The sequence below is a fragment of the Lolium rigidum genome, chromosome 5 (genome assembly GCF_022539505.1).
Source record: "Lolium rigidum isolate FL_2022 chromosome 5, APGP_CSIRO_Lrig_0.1, whole genome shotgun sequence".
In the NCBI taxonomy this organism is placed as follows: Eukaryota; Viridiplantae; Streptophyta; class Magnoliopsida; order Poales; family Poaceae; genus Lolium; species Lolium rigidum.
In genome coordinates this window covers 255,469,387-255,482,059 of record NC_061512.1, presented here as the reverse complement: position 1 = coordinate 255,482,059, position 12,673 = coordinate 255,469,387, and the positions used below count along the sequence as shown (strand labels likewise).

Here is a 12,673-nt window from a genome sequence, read left to right as displayed (position 1 = left end):
CGGAACAATGGTACCTGAATATCCCGTCAGGTTACCTTCTTGAAGATGTCGGCTCTTTCGGCTTCCTTAGCCGTCAAGCCATCCTCATCAACTTCTTCATCGGGTCAATCATCATCCGAGTCCGAGGCATAACATCGGGAATACGGAATGGAGTGGTCCATGTCCTCTTACGTCAAATATGTATCCAAATCACCGACATTGTTGTAATTCATCTCGAAACCATTATCACCATCGTCATCCTCGTCATACTCCTTCTCCAACGGTGCATCTTGGGCAATGGGAGATTCGGTGGCTTCTTCTTGTCTCATGGGTGGTGGACTCCTAGCTTCAACAGGGGAGGAGCGCCGGTTAAGGTCAATCTTGATATGAGCATCAACCGTCTTGGTTGCAAACAACTCCAGAGCCTTGTCTTGTGACTCAGCCACCGTCTCCTTGTAGACGGATCAACGTTGCTCGGAGTTGATACGCATTGTCTTCCAACGGGTGTGCATTCCAAACCCCATATTATGTCTTCCCTCTAGCTCAACACCATCATTTCGCCCATTCCAATTCAACTCAATCCTCACTTGTGCTACCACCTCGGCAAAGGTAGGGTTACGGTCAAACACCAAGTCAACTTCTTCTGGATCCGGCTCTAGGTTTCCCTTAAAAAAAGCATCCTTGTCCACATGATGAACATTAACAATTCTTTCCATCCCCCTAGCATAATGTGAACAACACATACATACATGTGTTCATTAGTTAGCCATAATCAACACAAATCAATCTAGGGTTTCTACCCATACAACCTAGCCCTACCACTTGTCCTACTTCAACAAACCCTAAAATCCAACCAAATCTACATCCACCCTCAAATCAACTTAGGGTTTCACATCTAGGGTTTCACATTTAGATCCAACTAAATCCATCAATTCATTGGATGAAAAGAAGGTGAACGGAAGAGATTATCTCAAGGAACATGTTTGGAACAATCTCCAAGGGCAGATCTGAGGAAATACAAGAGATTTGGGTAGGGATTTGAGGGGGAGAGAGAGGAACCCGGCCGGCTTGTTCTTGAGCGAATGAAACAGAGAGAGAAGTGTGGCTAGGTCGGGCTCGGACGGGTGCGGGCGCCACACCCTTCGAAAGGACGCCACACTTTTTATGTGTGGCACCCATGGGAACGGCGCCACACATCTCTGCCACGTCGGCTGGTTAACGGCGCGCGGCGTCGAACACGCCACGTCGGGATGGATGTGTGGGGCTATTCGCATAAGCACCACACAGTGAGGTGTGACGGTGATGACAAGGACGCCACACAAAGGATTAATTCGGTGATATAGTTTGCTAAGTATCATTCCGTGCTTTTCTTTGAGAAAGATGTTACTTTTATCAAAATCGCCGCGAAGCGATGAAGTCCGTCGCTCCATCACCACCACCCAGACCCCACGAGACAGCGTCACGGACCCACGGAGCAGTGCCCAAGGCCCCACGGCACCAACGTCTCGCACGGGCCCGACACCGACGCGGTTCCCCGCTATAAAGTCGCCGCGCGTGCAGCCCACGTCTCCCTCCCGTTTTCATTTCCGTCCGCATCCATCCAACCAGTGATAACTGTAAACCGATCGGCCCGGCCACTGCTCAGCCATGTCCTCGCTCGCCGTCGGCCTCGGGATGGAGGACCTGGAGCTCTGGCTCGGAGGCCTCTTCACGGCGGCAGAGCTCGCCGCCGCGGACCTGCTCCTGCAGCTGAGCGTCGCCGGAGCTGAAGCGCACGACAAGGCAGCGGAGTCGCCGTCGGCCACGACGTACTCGTCGCGGAGGTCGGCGAGCCCGTTCCTGGAGGACCTCGACGCGGAGGAGGATATGAAGGTGCAGAAGCGGGTCGTCGTCGAGGTGCCGGCCGTGTCGACGGAGATGGACAGTAGGGCGAGGAAGAGGTACCGCCTTCTTTCCGAACTCTACGCCGCCACGAGCCCGGTGGCTTCCGCATCTACCTCCGGTGCGAAGAAGAAGCGGAAGAGGCACCACCACGGCAACGACGACGGGATCGGGTCCTCCTCGTCGGAGGAGGCGACGAGGTACGGCGGAGACCACTACTAGAGAGATAAAGTTTAGTGTAGAAAGGCTTTTGTGTAACTACGCCTGTCCGTCGTGGTCGTAGGACTCGTAGCTAGCTAGCCACCAAAAATTTCAGAGACGAAACGGAAGAGGACAAACGCTACACAGCTTTGCTTCGACAGGAAGGAGCTGGCTGGCTGGCGCCTCCACTTTTGAATTTTGAGTTTGAACCTGACCTCCAAATATCGGAGCGCTCATCGTGCATTTCCGCGTTTCCCTCCTCAGCGATTTGAATTCGAATTAATATACTGTAGCTAGCTTCTCCCCAAGTTTTTTTTTTTTTGGAAACGCGCGATGGAGTTGTTGTAGTACCAGCGTGTGCGATCATTAATGCAAGGTCTTCATTCTTGACAAGATAGAAGCTGACTGATGATCCTGATGTGGAGTTGGACGACAACCCAAAGAATACAGGAGCACGTAAACGTACGCAGCGCGTTCCGCGTTCGTACTTTTCGCTTGCATCCACACGGCAATGATCTTGTCGTACTCTGGAGAAGAATTATGCTCTAAATATTTGTTTTTAATCTGGAGTTCTAGACGTATGTAACCGTGCTCTAGAAGAACTTTCGACATATCTTTCAACTTCCTTGTTGGGTGTTAACTAAATCAAAATTTATGTTTAGTTTCAAGATTTTTTTAATGCATTTCAAAATTTATGCAGAATAGAGCATCTCCACGCTATGGGTCGCGCCGGCGGTTGCTCCCTCCACTTAGTGAGGACTGCCCCACATTGGCGCCAAACCGGAACCCCCAATAGGATTTTTTGACCAAAAAAATAAATTAATCTAGCAAATAGAGTTAGAAATTCGAATAAAATTTTGCAATTAGCAATTCAAATGTTGGCCAACATCTGGCCACCAACTCCCCTTCATCTCATAGTCCGTCTACCAAAAAAAAAAACTTGGGTCGTTTCATGAACAAATGGATCAAAGGTACGGCATGAGAGGCGGGGCAACCTCCATGACATCCGGCTCGGCGTCGATAACCGGCTCGGGCTGGTTCACCTGGCCGGCATGGCGAAGCGTCTTTCGGTCCACTGTCACAGCGGCACACCGACGCCTCTCCGCAACCCACTCCTCATCCAGCATGAGCGTTGGCTTCTCCACGTAACCTCGTGTGGCTTCACGAGCCCCTTCGCAGTCACCTTATTCTTTGGAGGCATGCCGGAAACGGCCACGATGTAGCATGCACTCGCTGGAGAAGAGGGCAGGAGCTGGAGTGGCGGGCGGGATCTAGATAGGAGGGCGGCGGAGGGGGGGGGGTTGAGGAGTAGAAGTAAGATTTTCAGGCTACTGGCTGACAAGCGAGGCCGAGGGACAAAATCCTACGTGGAGCGAGGCGCCGGCGCGGCCGCCACATAGGGGCCGGCACGACGTTGCCGGCGATTGTATTGGGATCCAAAATTGGCCGACTATTTTTGGGGAGTGCCGGTGTGGCATAAATAGGGGTCCAGACCCCAAATCCCTATTCGGTTCACTATGGGATGTGTGCCGGTGGAGATGCTCTTATAGTGGTTAAAGTTTAAACACACACGGGTCACATGCATTGAGACAGAGGGAGTACATAGCATACATATGTGGATGTTTAGTTTCGAAATATGCAGAAAAGAGTGTACTTCTCTTTTTCAATGCACTTTAAAATAGGAATTTATTTTTCTCTCATCACACAGGAATCAAACCCAATAACATTCAACACATTGTCTCCTTATTTTTTACACGCACTTATCTTATTAAAGGTGGAGAAATTAAATAGGAGAGATGATGGATTACACCTTCTCAATACTACAATTCTCCCTTGTCTGGATTTATAGGTCCGAGGCATTTCCTAGATCATCACTTTCAACATAACAAGATATATATTATAAAAGATATATGAGTAGAAACTTGAGATTTCATATTTTCTAATGGTTAACTTTTATGTTATATATTTTATAGTAATATATTAGTAAAATTAACGATCTAGAAATACATGCAGGACCCATAAATCCAAAGGGAGAAAGTACATTCCGTAACCTATTCTAAAATTGCTACATGTCTACTTATCTGTAGACGGATGGAGTAGTCAGTTGCTACCCAAGCTACCTAGGTTAGTCTTACCTGGGCAAGCTGAAAGTAAAGTAGCAAAATCAGATTAGAACTAGTATTTCTAAATGCAGTATAAACACATGGCTAGTTTACCTCATCACTGCAGACGGGATGAATCTACATCAGGTGTACTTACACACTGAAACACAGATCGACCAGCGGGTTAGTTTTTTAATTTTATTTAAATTCTGTTATTAATTGTTAGACTTTGTGTGAGTAAAAGCACACGAGGGTTGTACAAAAACCAGATCTTTCGTTATCGTTCCACACTGTTAGTCTTGATCATATATTCAGTTAGCGCCAACACGAAATGATCACATGCTAATTAAACTTTATGTCAGCTAAGAAGCACAATCTCGACATGGCCGCACACACAGAACCATTACGCGCGTGGATGTCATTCAGATATGAATGAGACGACGAAGCCGGCAGCCTGCTTTCTTGCTGATGAAAGGCTTTTATTTTCTTGCTGATACGGGGAAGCTTGGTGGAAGCCAAGGGCTGTTCCGCTCGATAAGCAATGCCATTTTATTTTAGAATAGCAAAATGCCATTCTTGGCAACAGGTACGTCGGAACTCCACAGCAAAATGCCATTCTTGGCAACAGGTACGTCGGAACTCCACAGCAAAACAGGGATCGATAAGACTAGCCACATCGGGCCAGATCAGTAGTAACACGCATATCATACTACTAGTACATCCATACCGTGGATGAATTTTGACTGAAAAACTTGGGTAATAATGCTAATTTATACCAACTATTGTTATACATTTGGAGTAATTCCCGATCAAACCAAAACATGGAAAACGAGGATGCATTATTCATTGGAATGGAGAAAGTAGTATGATAGATCTATATAGAGTGTGTGGTATTATGTACTACTAGTATCATAGTCTTCTTATATATATTGGTTTGTAAAAATCTCAATGCAAAATTATGTATAAGATTTATTAGATTTTTTTAATTCTACATGCTATAATACAAATAATGACGCATCAACTTTTTGTATGCATGAAATGCATGATACTACCTATGGAACCTATTGTAAATAGTCTAAACAATGATTAATTTTTTCGATAAACTTTGTTACTTAAAATGTTTAAGCACTCGGCCTCTGCATAACTGAGATACACACGACCGTTTCAATCCACACAATACAGAAAGTAAAAAAACATAAAGTTCAAGACAAGCCACTGCCGATTAAAGATAGTGACATCCATGTAGGGAAAAAGTACCCATCTCATCATCCTCTAACCGTGTAGACACCTCCATAAATAGGTATCGATGTTTCACAAGTTGTGGAGACAACCATAAACAAAACGTAGTTGTACACGGTAGATGGCCTCATCAGTAACATACACTTCTCACCTAACAACATCCGACCAACCATGCAGAACCGTGCATGCAAATGGTGGGAAATCGGAGGGTCTGCAGATGGGTTTGATCTTCGATGTGAATGAAATTAATTGCAGCTGAAGTTGCAGGAAAACTATGTCATTTACCACTTCTTTTCGAAATAGAGGATAGCCTATTGGGCTTTGCATCGAAGAGATGCATACTCCCTTCTTTATTAATTATTCAACAAACGACTAGCAAACAACATATATTACAAAACCCAAAGTGAATCGAACTCTAGGGTGAATGATTGGACCCACTAGTTCCCTGCACATGACAATGGGTGAAGATCATCTCAACATGGCTTTATGTACTGAAAATAACGAAATCCCTCCACCAGCTTGGAACCGAGAACATAGACGTCTTATAAGGAGACTAGACCCCCTTAGCTAGAACTTGTTCCAAAACGATGCCCCCAAGAGGGAGAATGACACCAAAAGTGTTGTGATCGTCCGATCCTCGAGACCAAGGGAATCCCTAGAACATATGTGCGGGAAGAAGAGTCGCAACAACGTCTCCTTAAAAAAAGGTAACGATGTCCATATGTGCCGCCATTATCAGCCCCGACCGAACAGAGCTTGCATCCCAAATCCGCCGCGGGCATCAGAAAGACGTGTAGAAGGCACGCCACCATAGACCAGGCCGTGTCACACGACGGGTAAATCTAAGCTATTCATCGAAATCCACCGATCGTAGACGAGAGGCCAAACCACCGCAAGGGAGGGAGTTGCATCCATTCCTTGACATAGCTCTGCCTTGAGGAGGTCGACCACATGAGTCCGGCCACCACCGCGAGCTTGAAGAGCCTCGATGGACGACATCCCTGTGAAACTGAGTACATCTCGCGGATCGCGTTGTTCCCGCTTTCCGGTTGTGCCTCCTCGACGACAGCCCACTCCGCCCGTAGGACACCTACGGGGTCCACCCGCTCTCAACCTCTGTCTTCGCCAGCTGGGCATGTCAGCCATCCACGGCGCCGACAACGGCCCTAGGAGGAGATCGGCGGGTTTTTCGCTAGCTTAGGTGGGAGCCTCCGGAGATGAATAACAAAAATAAGTCTAAGTGTATCTATACAACAATTGTAGTGCATCTCGGGGTGAACATGTGACATTAATATTCCGATATTTATGAAATCCAACTCGGTAGAACTATTAAATATTTTCCTAAATAGCAAGATGAGTAAATAAATAAATAAATAGATATAAACTAGCCATTTTCCCCTTTGCATATAATAAAAACCCAACCTGAGAGGCAGAAAGGAAAATGAGAAGGGGAAAAGAGAGGAGAGGCAGAATTAGCCAAGGCGCGTCCACGGCAACCCATCCACCTATCACCATCAAAGCCCTGCAGCGCGAGGCGCAGCCGGCGAGGGCGAAGATGGCTCCGGCGCCGGCGCCGGTGCCCAAGATCAAGGGTGCGCTGGCGGTCGAGGCCTTCACGGCGTGTGAGCTCGAGGTGGCGGAGCAGCTCATCCAACTCAGCGAGAGCAGCGCGTCCTCGGGCACCCCGGGCGCCGCCCGGCGGGCCCCCGTGGGCTCCGGCGGCTCCTACTCCTCGCGCTCTGTGGATGCCCCGCCGGCGCCGGCCCCGGCCGTAGCCCTGGGCGGTTGTGTGGACTGGGAGGAAGAGGAAGAGCACGAGGTTGCCGGGAGGCAGCGCAGGGTGAGGCGCTACCGGCTGATCGTGGAGATCTATGCCGCGACGGAGGAAACTGGAGGGCGCACCGGCCGGAAGAACAAGAAGAAGTAGACGACGAGATATATAGAGGGAGGAACCTCCTTGTAGTTATCGTAATTGCTGGGGGGTAGCTTGTAGTTCTAGGCTTCTAGCTCGCAGTCCTCTCTCCTTCCTCCTGGCCGTAGAGGAGTCACCATCGATCTCGCTTGTAAAAGCTTCATCTTCTCAATAAGACTTGCTTTGGTTGGAGCTATGTCCCTGTTCATCCATGGCGGGTTCTGAATTCTGAACTGATTTTAGTTCCAGTCTGTACCGTGTATGTACCTGGACGGGCGCCTGGGCTGGATCTGACCCGAATTCTCGGTCGGTCACCTCTGCTTATCTACGATCTCCGCCGTGATCAAATCAGCTCCGGCCCTGGATTTGGTGGGGCAGCTCGCCTGCTCTGTGCGGCGCGCCGCGAGGCCAATTCTCGATTGCGCCGCGCGTGCATGCAGTCTTTGCAATTGACTATTTAGAGCCGCACCTGAGTGCGATTCGATCATTCAATCTAGTGAATTTTGAGCTGTGATTGTTTGATTTGGGATTTGGTCGGGCAGCGGCAAGACCCACAGACTGCTCTAGAGGTACAGTTCTCAGCGTGCAGCTGATCAGAATTGTTGACATTGGACTGAAGATCGGCAGAAACGGTATGAGAGCCGGAGCGGCCGGCTGGCTCCGGCGATCATAGCTTGCTCCGATGCAAGCCGTGTTATTTTAAATCGATCTATCTAGGCGAGTTCAGTTCCAACTTCCAAGACGAGATGCGGAGCATCTGCAGTAGAGCCAGAGACAATGGTGGGGGCGAATGGAATGGTTAATTTCCTAACACAACCAGATCGTCATTTGATCAATGGGGTGGTGCGCATGTGAGCCAGAGTGAGCGACGATGGGCTCTCGGTTCATCATAGTCTAGTTAGATCATTCAGTAAGATCATCTGGAAGTTCGTAGGGAGGCAAGCGGGCATTGCACATTAATTTGCACCTCAAAGCAGTTCATTGCGTCTGCAAGATCTAGCACACTGACGATGCATGCATGATAATTCTCAGCGCCACCTAGACTGTGTGATCGATCGGTGTAGGGACGATGGCTCCTTGGAACCGGCCATATGGTAAGTGTACGTGCTATGGTGGTGTGTTAGTTACAACATACAAATACCTTATAATTTGATAACTTGTGCTTCGAAAACGCAGGTTCTAGCTATAGCGGGGAGAAAAATAATGAAAGAAACGGAGTAGCTTTCTACCTATAACTATGTTCTTGGTGACATGGCCCAGATTGGCAGCTCACACACCATCATAGCACAATCCGGGGGTTAGTTTGCTAGAAAAACAATGTTGCCTATGGAGAACTAAGGAGTTCAATCTATTTTTACTGGATTGCAAGTATTTTGTTTTTCAAGTTTGATTAAGCAAGAGATATATTTTAGATTATGTTTTTTAATTCAATATTGTGATTTTTTTTAGGTTTCAGGTAACTTTGCATCAGTGACAAATTGTTTATTTTTTATTTTGGTGCTCTAAAGTATTTTTTTGGATATAAGAAATATATCTCTATTACTAATTTCAAAAGAAAAGGTGGAGTACAACGTACTTGTTTTGGGCGGGTGTGGCGTGTGTATTCTACACTGATGTGTTTTGGGCGGGTGTGGCTTGTGTATTCTACAATGACGATGCTTGCTTTCCCGGCACTCAACATTTACGATGTAGAGATTGTATTGGGAAATTAATGCAGATGAGATCCAAATGTTAGGTTGGTCGCTAACAAGAAAATTACACGTGGAATAGCAGATAGCGACCCAGAAAAATGTCATGGGGATGATGGACACCGCTCTAGCACGGTGTTCTCTCCTCCGTAGATTCATAGCAGAAAAGTGAAATCTTTTGTTTTCTACAGAACATGTAACGGATGGGAATCAACAGAAAACTTTGTAACATATGTTTTGGGGTTGAGAATTCTCCAAACATGGACGAAGCTCGATGGACAATCCAACAAATGTTTAGCTTTCCAACACTTTGCTTCTAAATTTCCAGAACGTATGCGCCAACACAACTTTCCAAATGTGTGCGAGCCTCTCATCCAAGCCGCTTACTAGCAGGGGTAAAGCATGTACACAAATACACACCATTTGGGTTGAGATTCATCAAACCTTCATAGGTTATTCTTTATAGCTGATCATTAGTAAAATATTAGACCATGAAATATAGAGTTAACCCAATGGTCTTCTCATATCTTGCTCCGGTTCTACTTGTCAGGTAGCCACCTCTAAGCTCCAAGCGCTCTAAGAGCCATGACGCATGAATTAAAGGGCCATGTTCAACTCTCCAGAATAATAGATTGAAACTATGGGTATATTCATATACTTTTTTCTCTACAATTATGTTAGAATTTTTTTAAATAAAAATATGGCACCAGCCTTCACATGAAATAGCCTAGCCCTTCTCTCATGCTTTAAAAAAATGATCATGTGGGTGATATTGCACCATCCCTTCTATTTGACAAGGGTCTTGTCATATACCCCACTCCAAACTAATGGATTTCAAATGAAACAACGATTAGTTTATTTTTCATAATCATTTGGATTGGAAGAGATAAATGTAAGTACATAAATGATTTGTGACAGTCATGTCATTCTTTGTTTGAAGGAATTGTATATAATTTTTGAAAAATTGTGTCCCTTAATTTTTATTACAAGACATATTTTGTTTTGTAGGAATTATTTCCGTTGTCCATCGTGTATGCAATTTTAACGCATACTTTTATTGAGCCGAATCTCCTATAATTTTTTTTTATTTCTATGACAACCATGGCATATAGATGGTATTTCAGAAAAGTGTCCACATTTTATTTTGCAGTGCAATCTGGTGAGTTATGTTACACATTCTTGCATTTTCAGTTTACAGTATGATTTAGCATGCTACATGAAATTAGAATTCCTATGTTACTTTACTTCTTTGCCTGCAGTAGAGTGTTTTGAACTACAGAAACAAAAGGCTCACACTTGGTAAGAAGTGTTGCGCGAGGTCCTAAACTGGTCTTAGGGTCCCCGGACTCAAAATTTGGGCCACCAGCCCAGCATTCTTTGGATATGCAGCCAGCAAGGCTTGTGTGCACACATTTTCTAAATACTATCAACAAACATATTTGTAAGTTTTGAAAAATGTTGGGGGGATAATAGGCACATTAATCTTGAGCTTAAACTTACGGTTTTTTTCTAAAGCAATATGATTAGTTGCTAAGTTTTTCGGAAATGAGAAAATATATTAGCTTCTCTATGAGTAAGTCAGGAAAGATGATTTCTACTGGTTCTGAGATCTTACGGGAAAAAATATGAAACTCGAACATAGAAAGGTGCACAATCAAAACAAACACAAAAAAAGTATGATGATCGTAACCATTTGAGTCTGAGGTACGCTTAATCGGAAACGTTCTTTGGATTAAAATCCTAGTAATTTAATAACAACATGTTTGAATCCAAATTTCCCTATTTGTGCATATGCAAGACCATAATCTCATACTATTTCTTATTTTCGAGAGAGAGAAAAAAAAGCAAGCTTATTAATTAAGCCATGCAGGTTGGCAAGTGAAATGAGCGATAACGACCAAGCCAGCGTTGCAACTTGCAGCTATCCCGGGATGCAAAAGCAACCTATAAAACATGCCCAAAAAGTCCAAAGTCGTCGTCCCCTATCTAGCTAGCTAGTCCCAGCGAATCATGGGCGCCGCCACCGCCATCCTACTGCTTCTCCTTGCCGCCGCGTCTCCACGCGACGGCGGCGCGACAAAGTACACGGTGGGCGAATCCGATGGGTGGACCATCGGCCCCAACTACGACGCATGGTCGCAGCAGTACAACTTCACCGCCGGCGACACGCTCGGTACGTTCGTACGCCGCTGCAACTCTCTGTGTCTAGCTAGAGTCGATCTCGATCCAGCACGAGATGACAACGTGTAACACGTACTCATCGACATATCTACTGGTCGTTGCAGCGTTCAACTACGTGCCGGTGCTGCACGACGTTTACCAGGTGACCCAGGACGCATTACGGACGTGCCAGTCGGCGGCGGGGCAGACGGTGCGCATGTGGGCGTCGGGGAGCGACGTCGTCGACCTCGCAGCGCCGGGGGACTACTACTTCCTCTGCAATGCCCCCGGACACTGCTTGGGCGGCATGAAGCTCTCCGTTTCCGTTGCCGTTGCAGTGACCACGCCGCCCCCGCCTCCTCCGTCGCCGTCACCGCCGCCTCCATTTCCGCCGCCTCCCGCGCCGGCGTTGCCGACCCCCACGTTGCCGCCGCCGCCAAGCCCTGTTACCGTTGCCGCGCCACCCCCGCGTCCGCCTCCTCCACCGACAGCGTTGCCAACGCCCGCGCCTCTACCGTCGAGCTCCGGCGCGTCGTCGCACGGACGGCTCGACGTGGCGGGTATTTCATGTCTCGCTGTCACCGGGTTGTGGATTAGCTTTCCAGGCTGGAGTTGATGGAATAGGTCCGAGTGTTGACTCTGCATCGTCGTATTTTATCCCGAGCTTGGTGTCGAGTTTTTGGTCGGTTAACAGCATGTTTAATAAGAGAGCTCACTGTCGACTACAGAGCAATGCCATGTCACACAGAGACAGTTTAGCGGACCTGGTATGCCGTATATGCCACGGCATACCCTGCGTCCTAGCCGAGCAAGAGAGTCCTTGTTTTAATCAGCTGTCCAATTGATCAAGCAGAGCTAAGTATGCAGCAACGCGGCCATCCATGTCTCTTTCAGGGACTACTTTCGCTTTGGTACTTGGCCATCAGTTAACCGATGCATTGGCTAGCTTTGGCCACTACTTGTATGTTCATCGAGGTGTGAGCTTAGTCTAGCGCAGCGATGGCCATGCACATGTAGCTATTCTGATAATGGACTTGACCTGATTAGCTATGATGACCAATTTAAAAAATCTAGCTAATACGCGGAGCAACTCTACACTGCAGTTCAGGAATATATAGGCTAGTGCGTAGCATATGCGGATAATTTTGTCAATTGATAATTTGTCTTCGCCGTCAACTATATAATTAATTTTTATATGTTCCCTTGTAGCTTTTTGGACAACATTTTTTCATTTTGCTTTCATTTGTTTAGTGCAATCTAACTGTATTTTATAGTGTTGCCAGAATGATTATACTGCTATCGAATATTTTGGAAATTTAGGGTCACACGCAAAAAAACTAATTTTTTATTATACTTCTAAATCCGTTTCTTACTTAATTATTTTGCTATATTTCACAATCATAAATTTTCTAATATTCTAGGATAAAATACTTGTGAATCGACCCCTCAAAGTGTAGGGGTGGCATACCCTTTGCTAAAATCCTAGGTCTGCCACTGCATAGAGTCAACAT

General features: G+C 46.4%; 1 protein-coding gene across 1 annotated transcript; it reads left to right on the top strand.

Moving 5' to 3' along the window:
• Positions 1–11,012: 11,012 nt before the first annotated feature.
• LOC124657487 (basic blue protein-like) lies at positions 11,013–11,778 on the top strand. The gene is made up of 3 exons (XM_047196032.1): positions 11,013–11,175; positions 11,288–11,546; positions 11,652–11,778. Exons 1-3 carry the CDS (start codon positions 11,013–11,015, stop codon positions 11,776–11,778), a joined length of 549 nt encoding a protein of 182 aa, XP_047051988.1.
• The last annotated feature ends 895 nt before the right edge of the window (positions 11,779–12,673 follow it).

Coding starts and splice junctions, on each gene's coding strand:
- LOC124657487 (XM_047196032.1), top strand. CDS start 11,013: ATGGGCGCCGCCACCGCCATCCTACTGCTTCTCCTTGCCGCCGCGTCT. Junction 11,176..11,287: donor CACCGCCGGCGACACGCTCG/GTACGTTCGTAC, acceptor TGGTCGTTGCAG/CGTTCAACTACGTGCCGGTG. Junction 11,547..11,651: donor TCGCCGTCACCGCCGCCTCC/ATTTCCGCCGCC, acceptor TCCTCCACCGAC/AGCGTTGCCAACGCCCGCGC.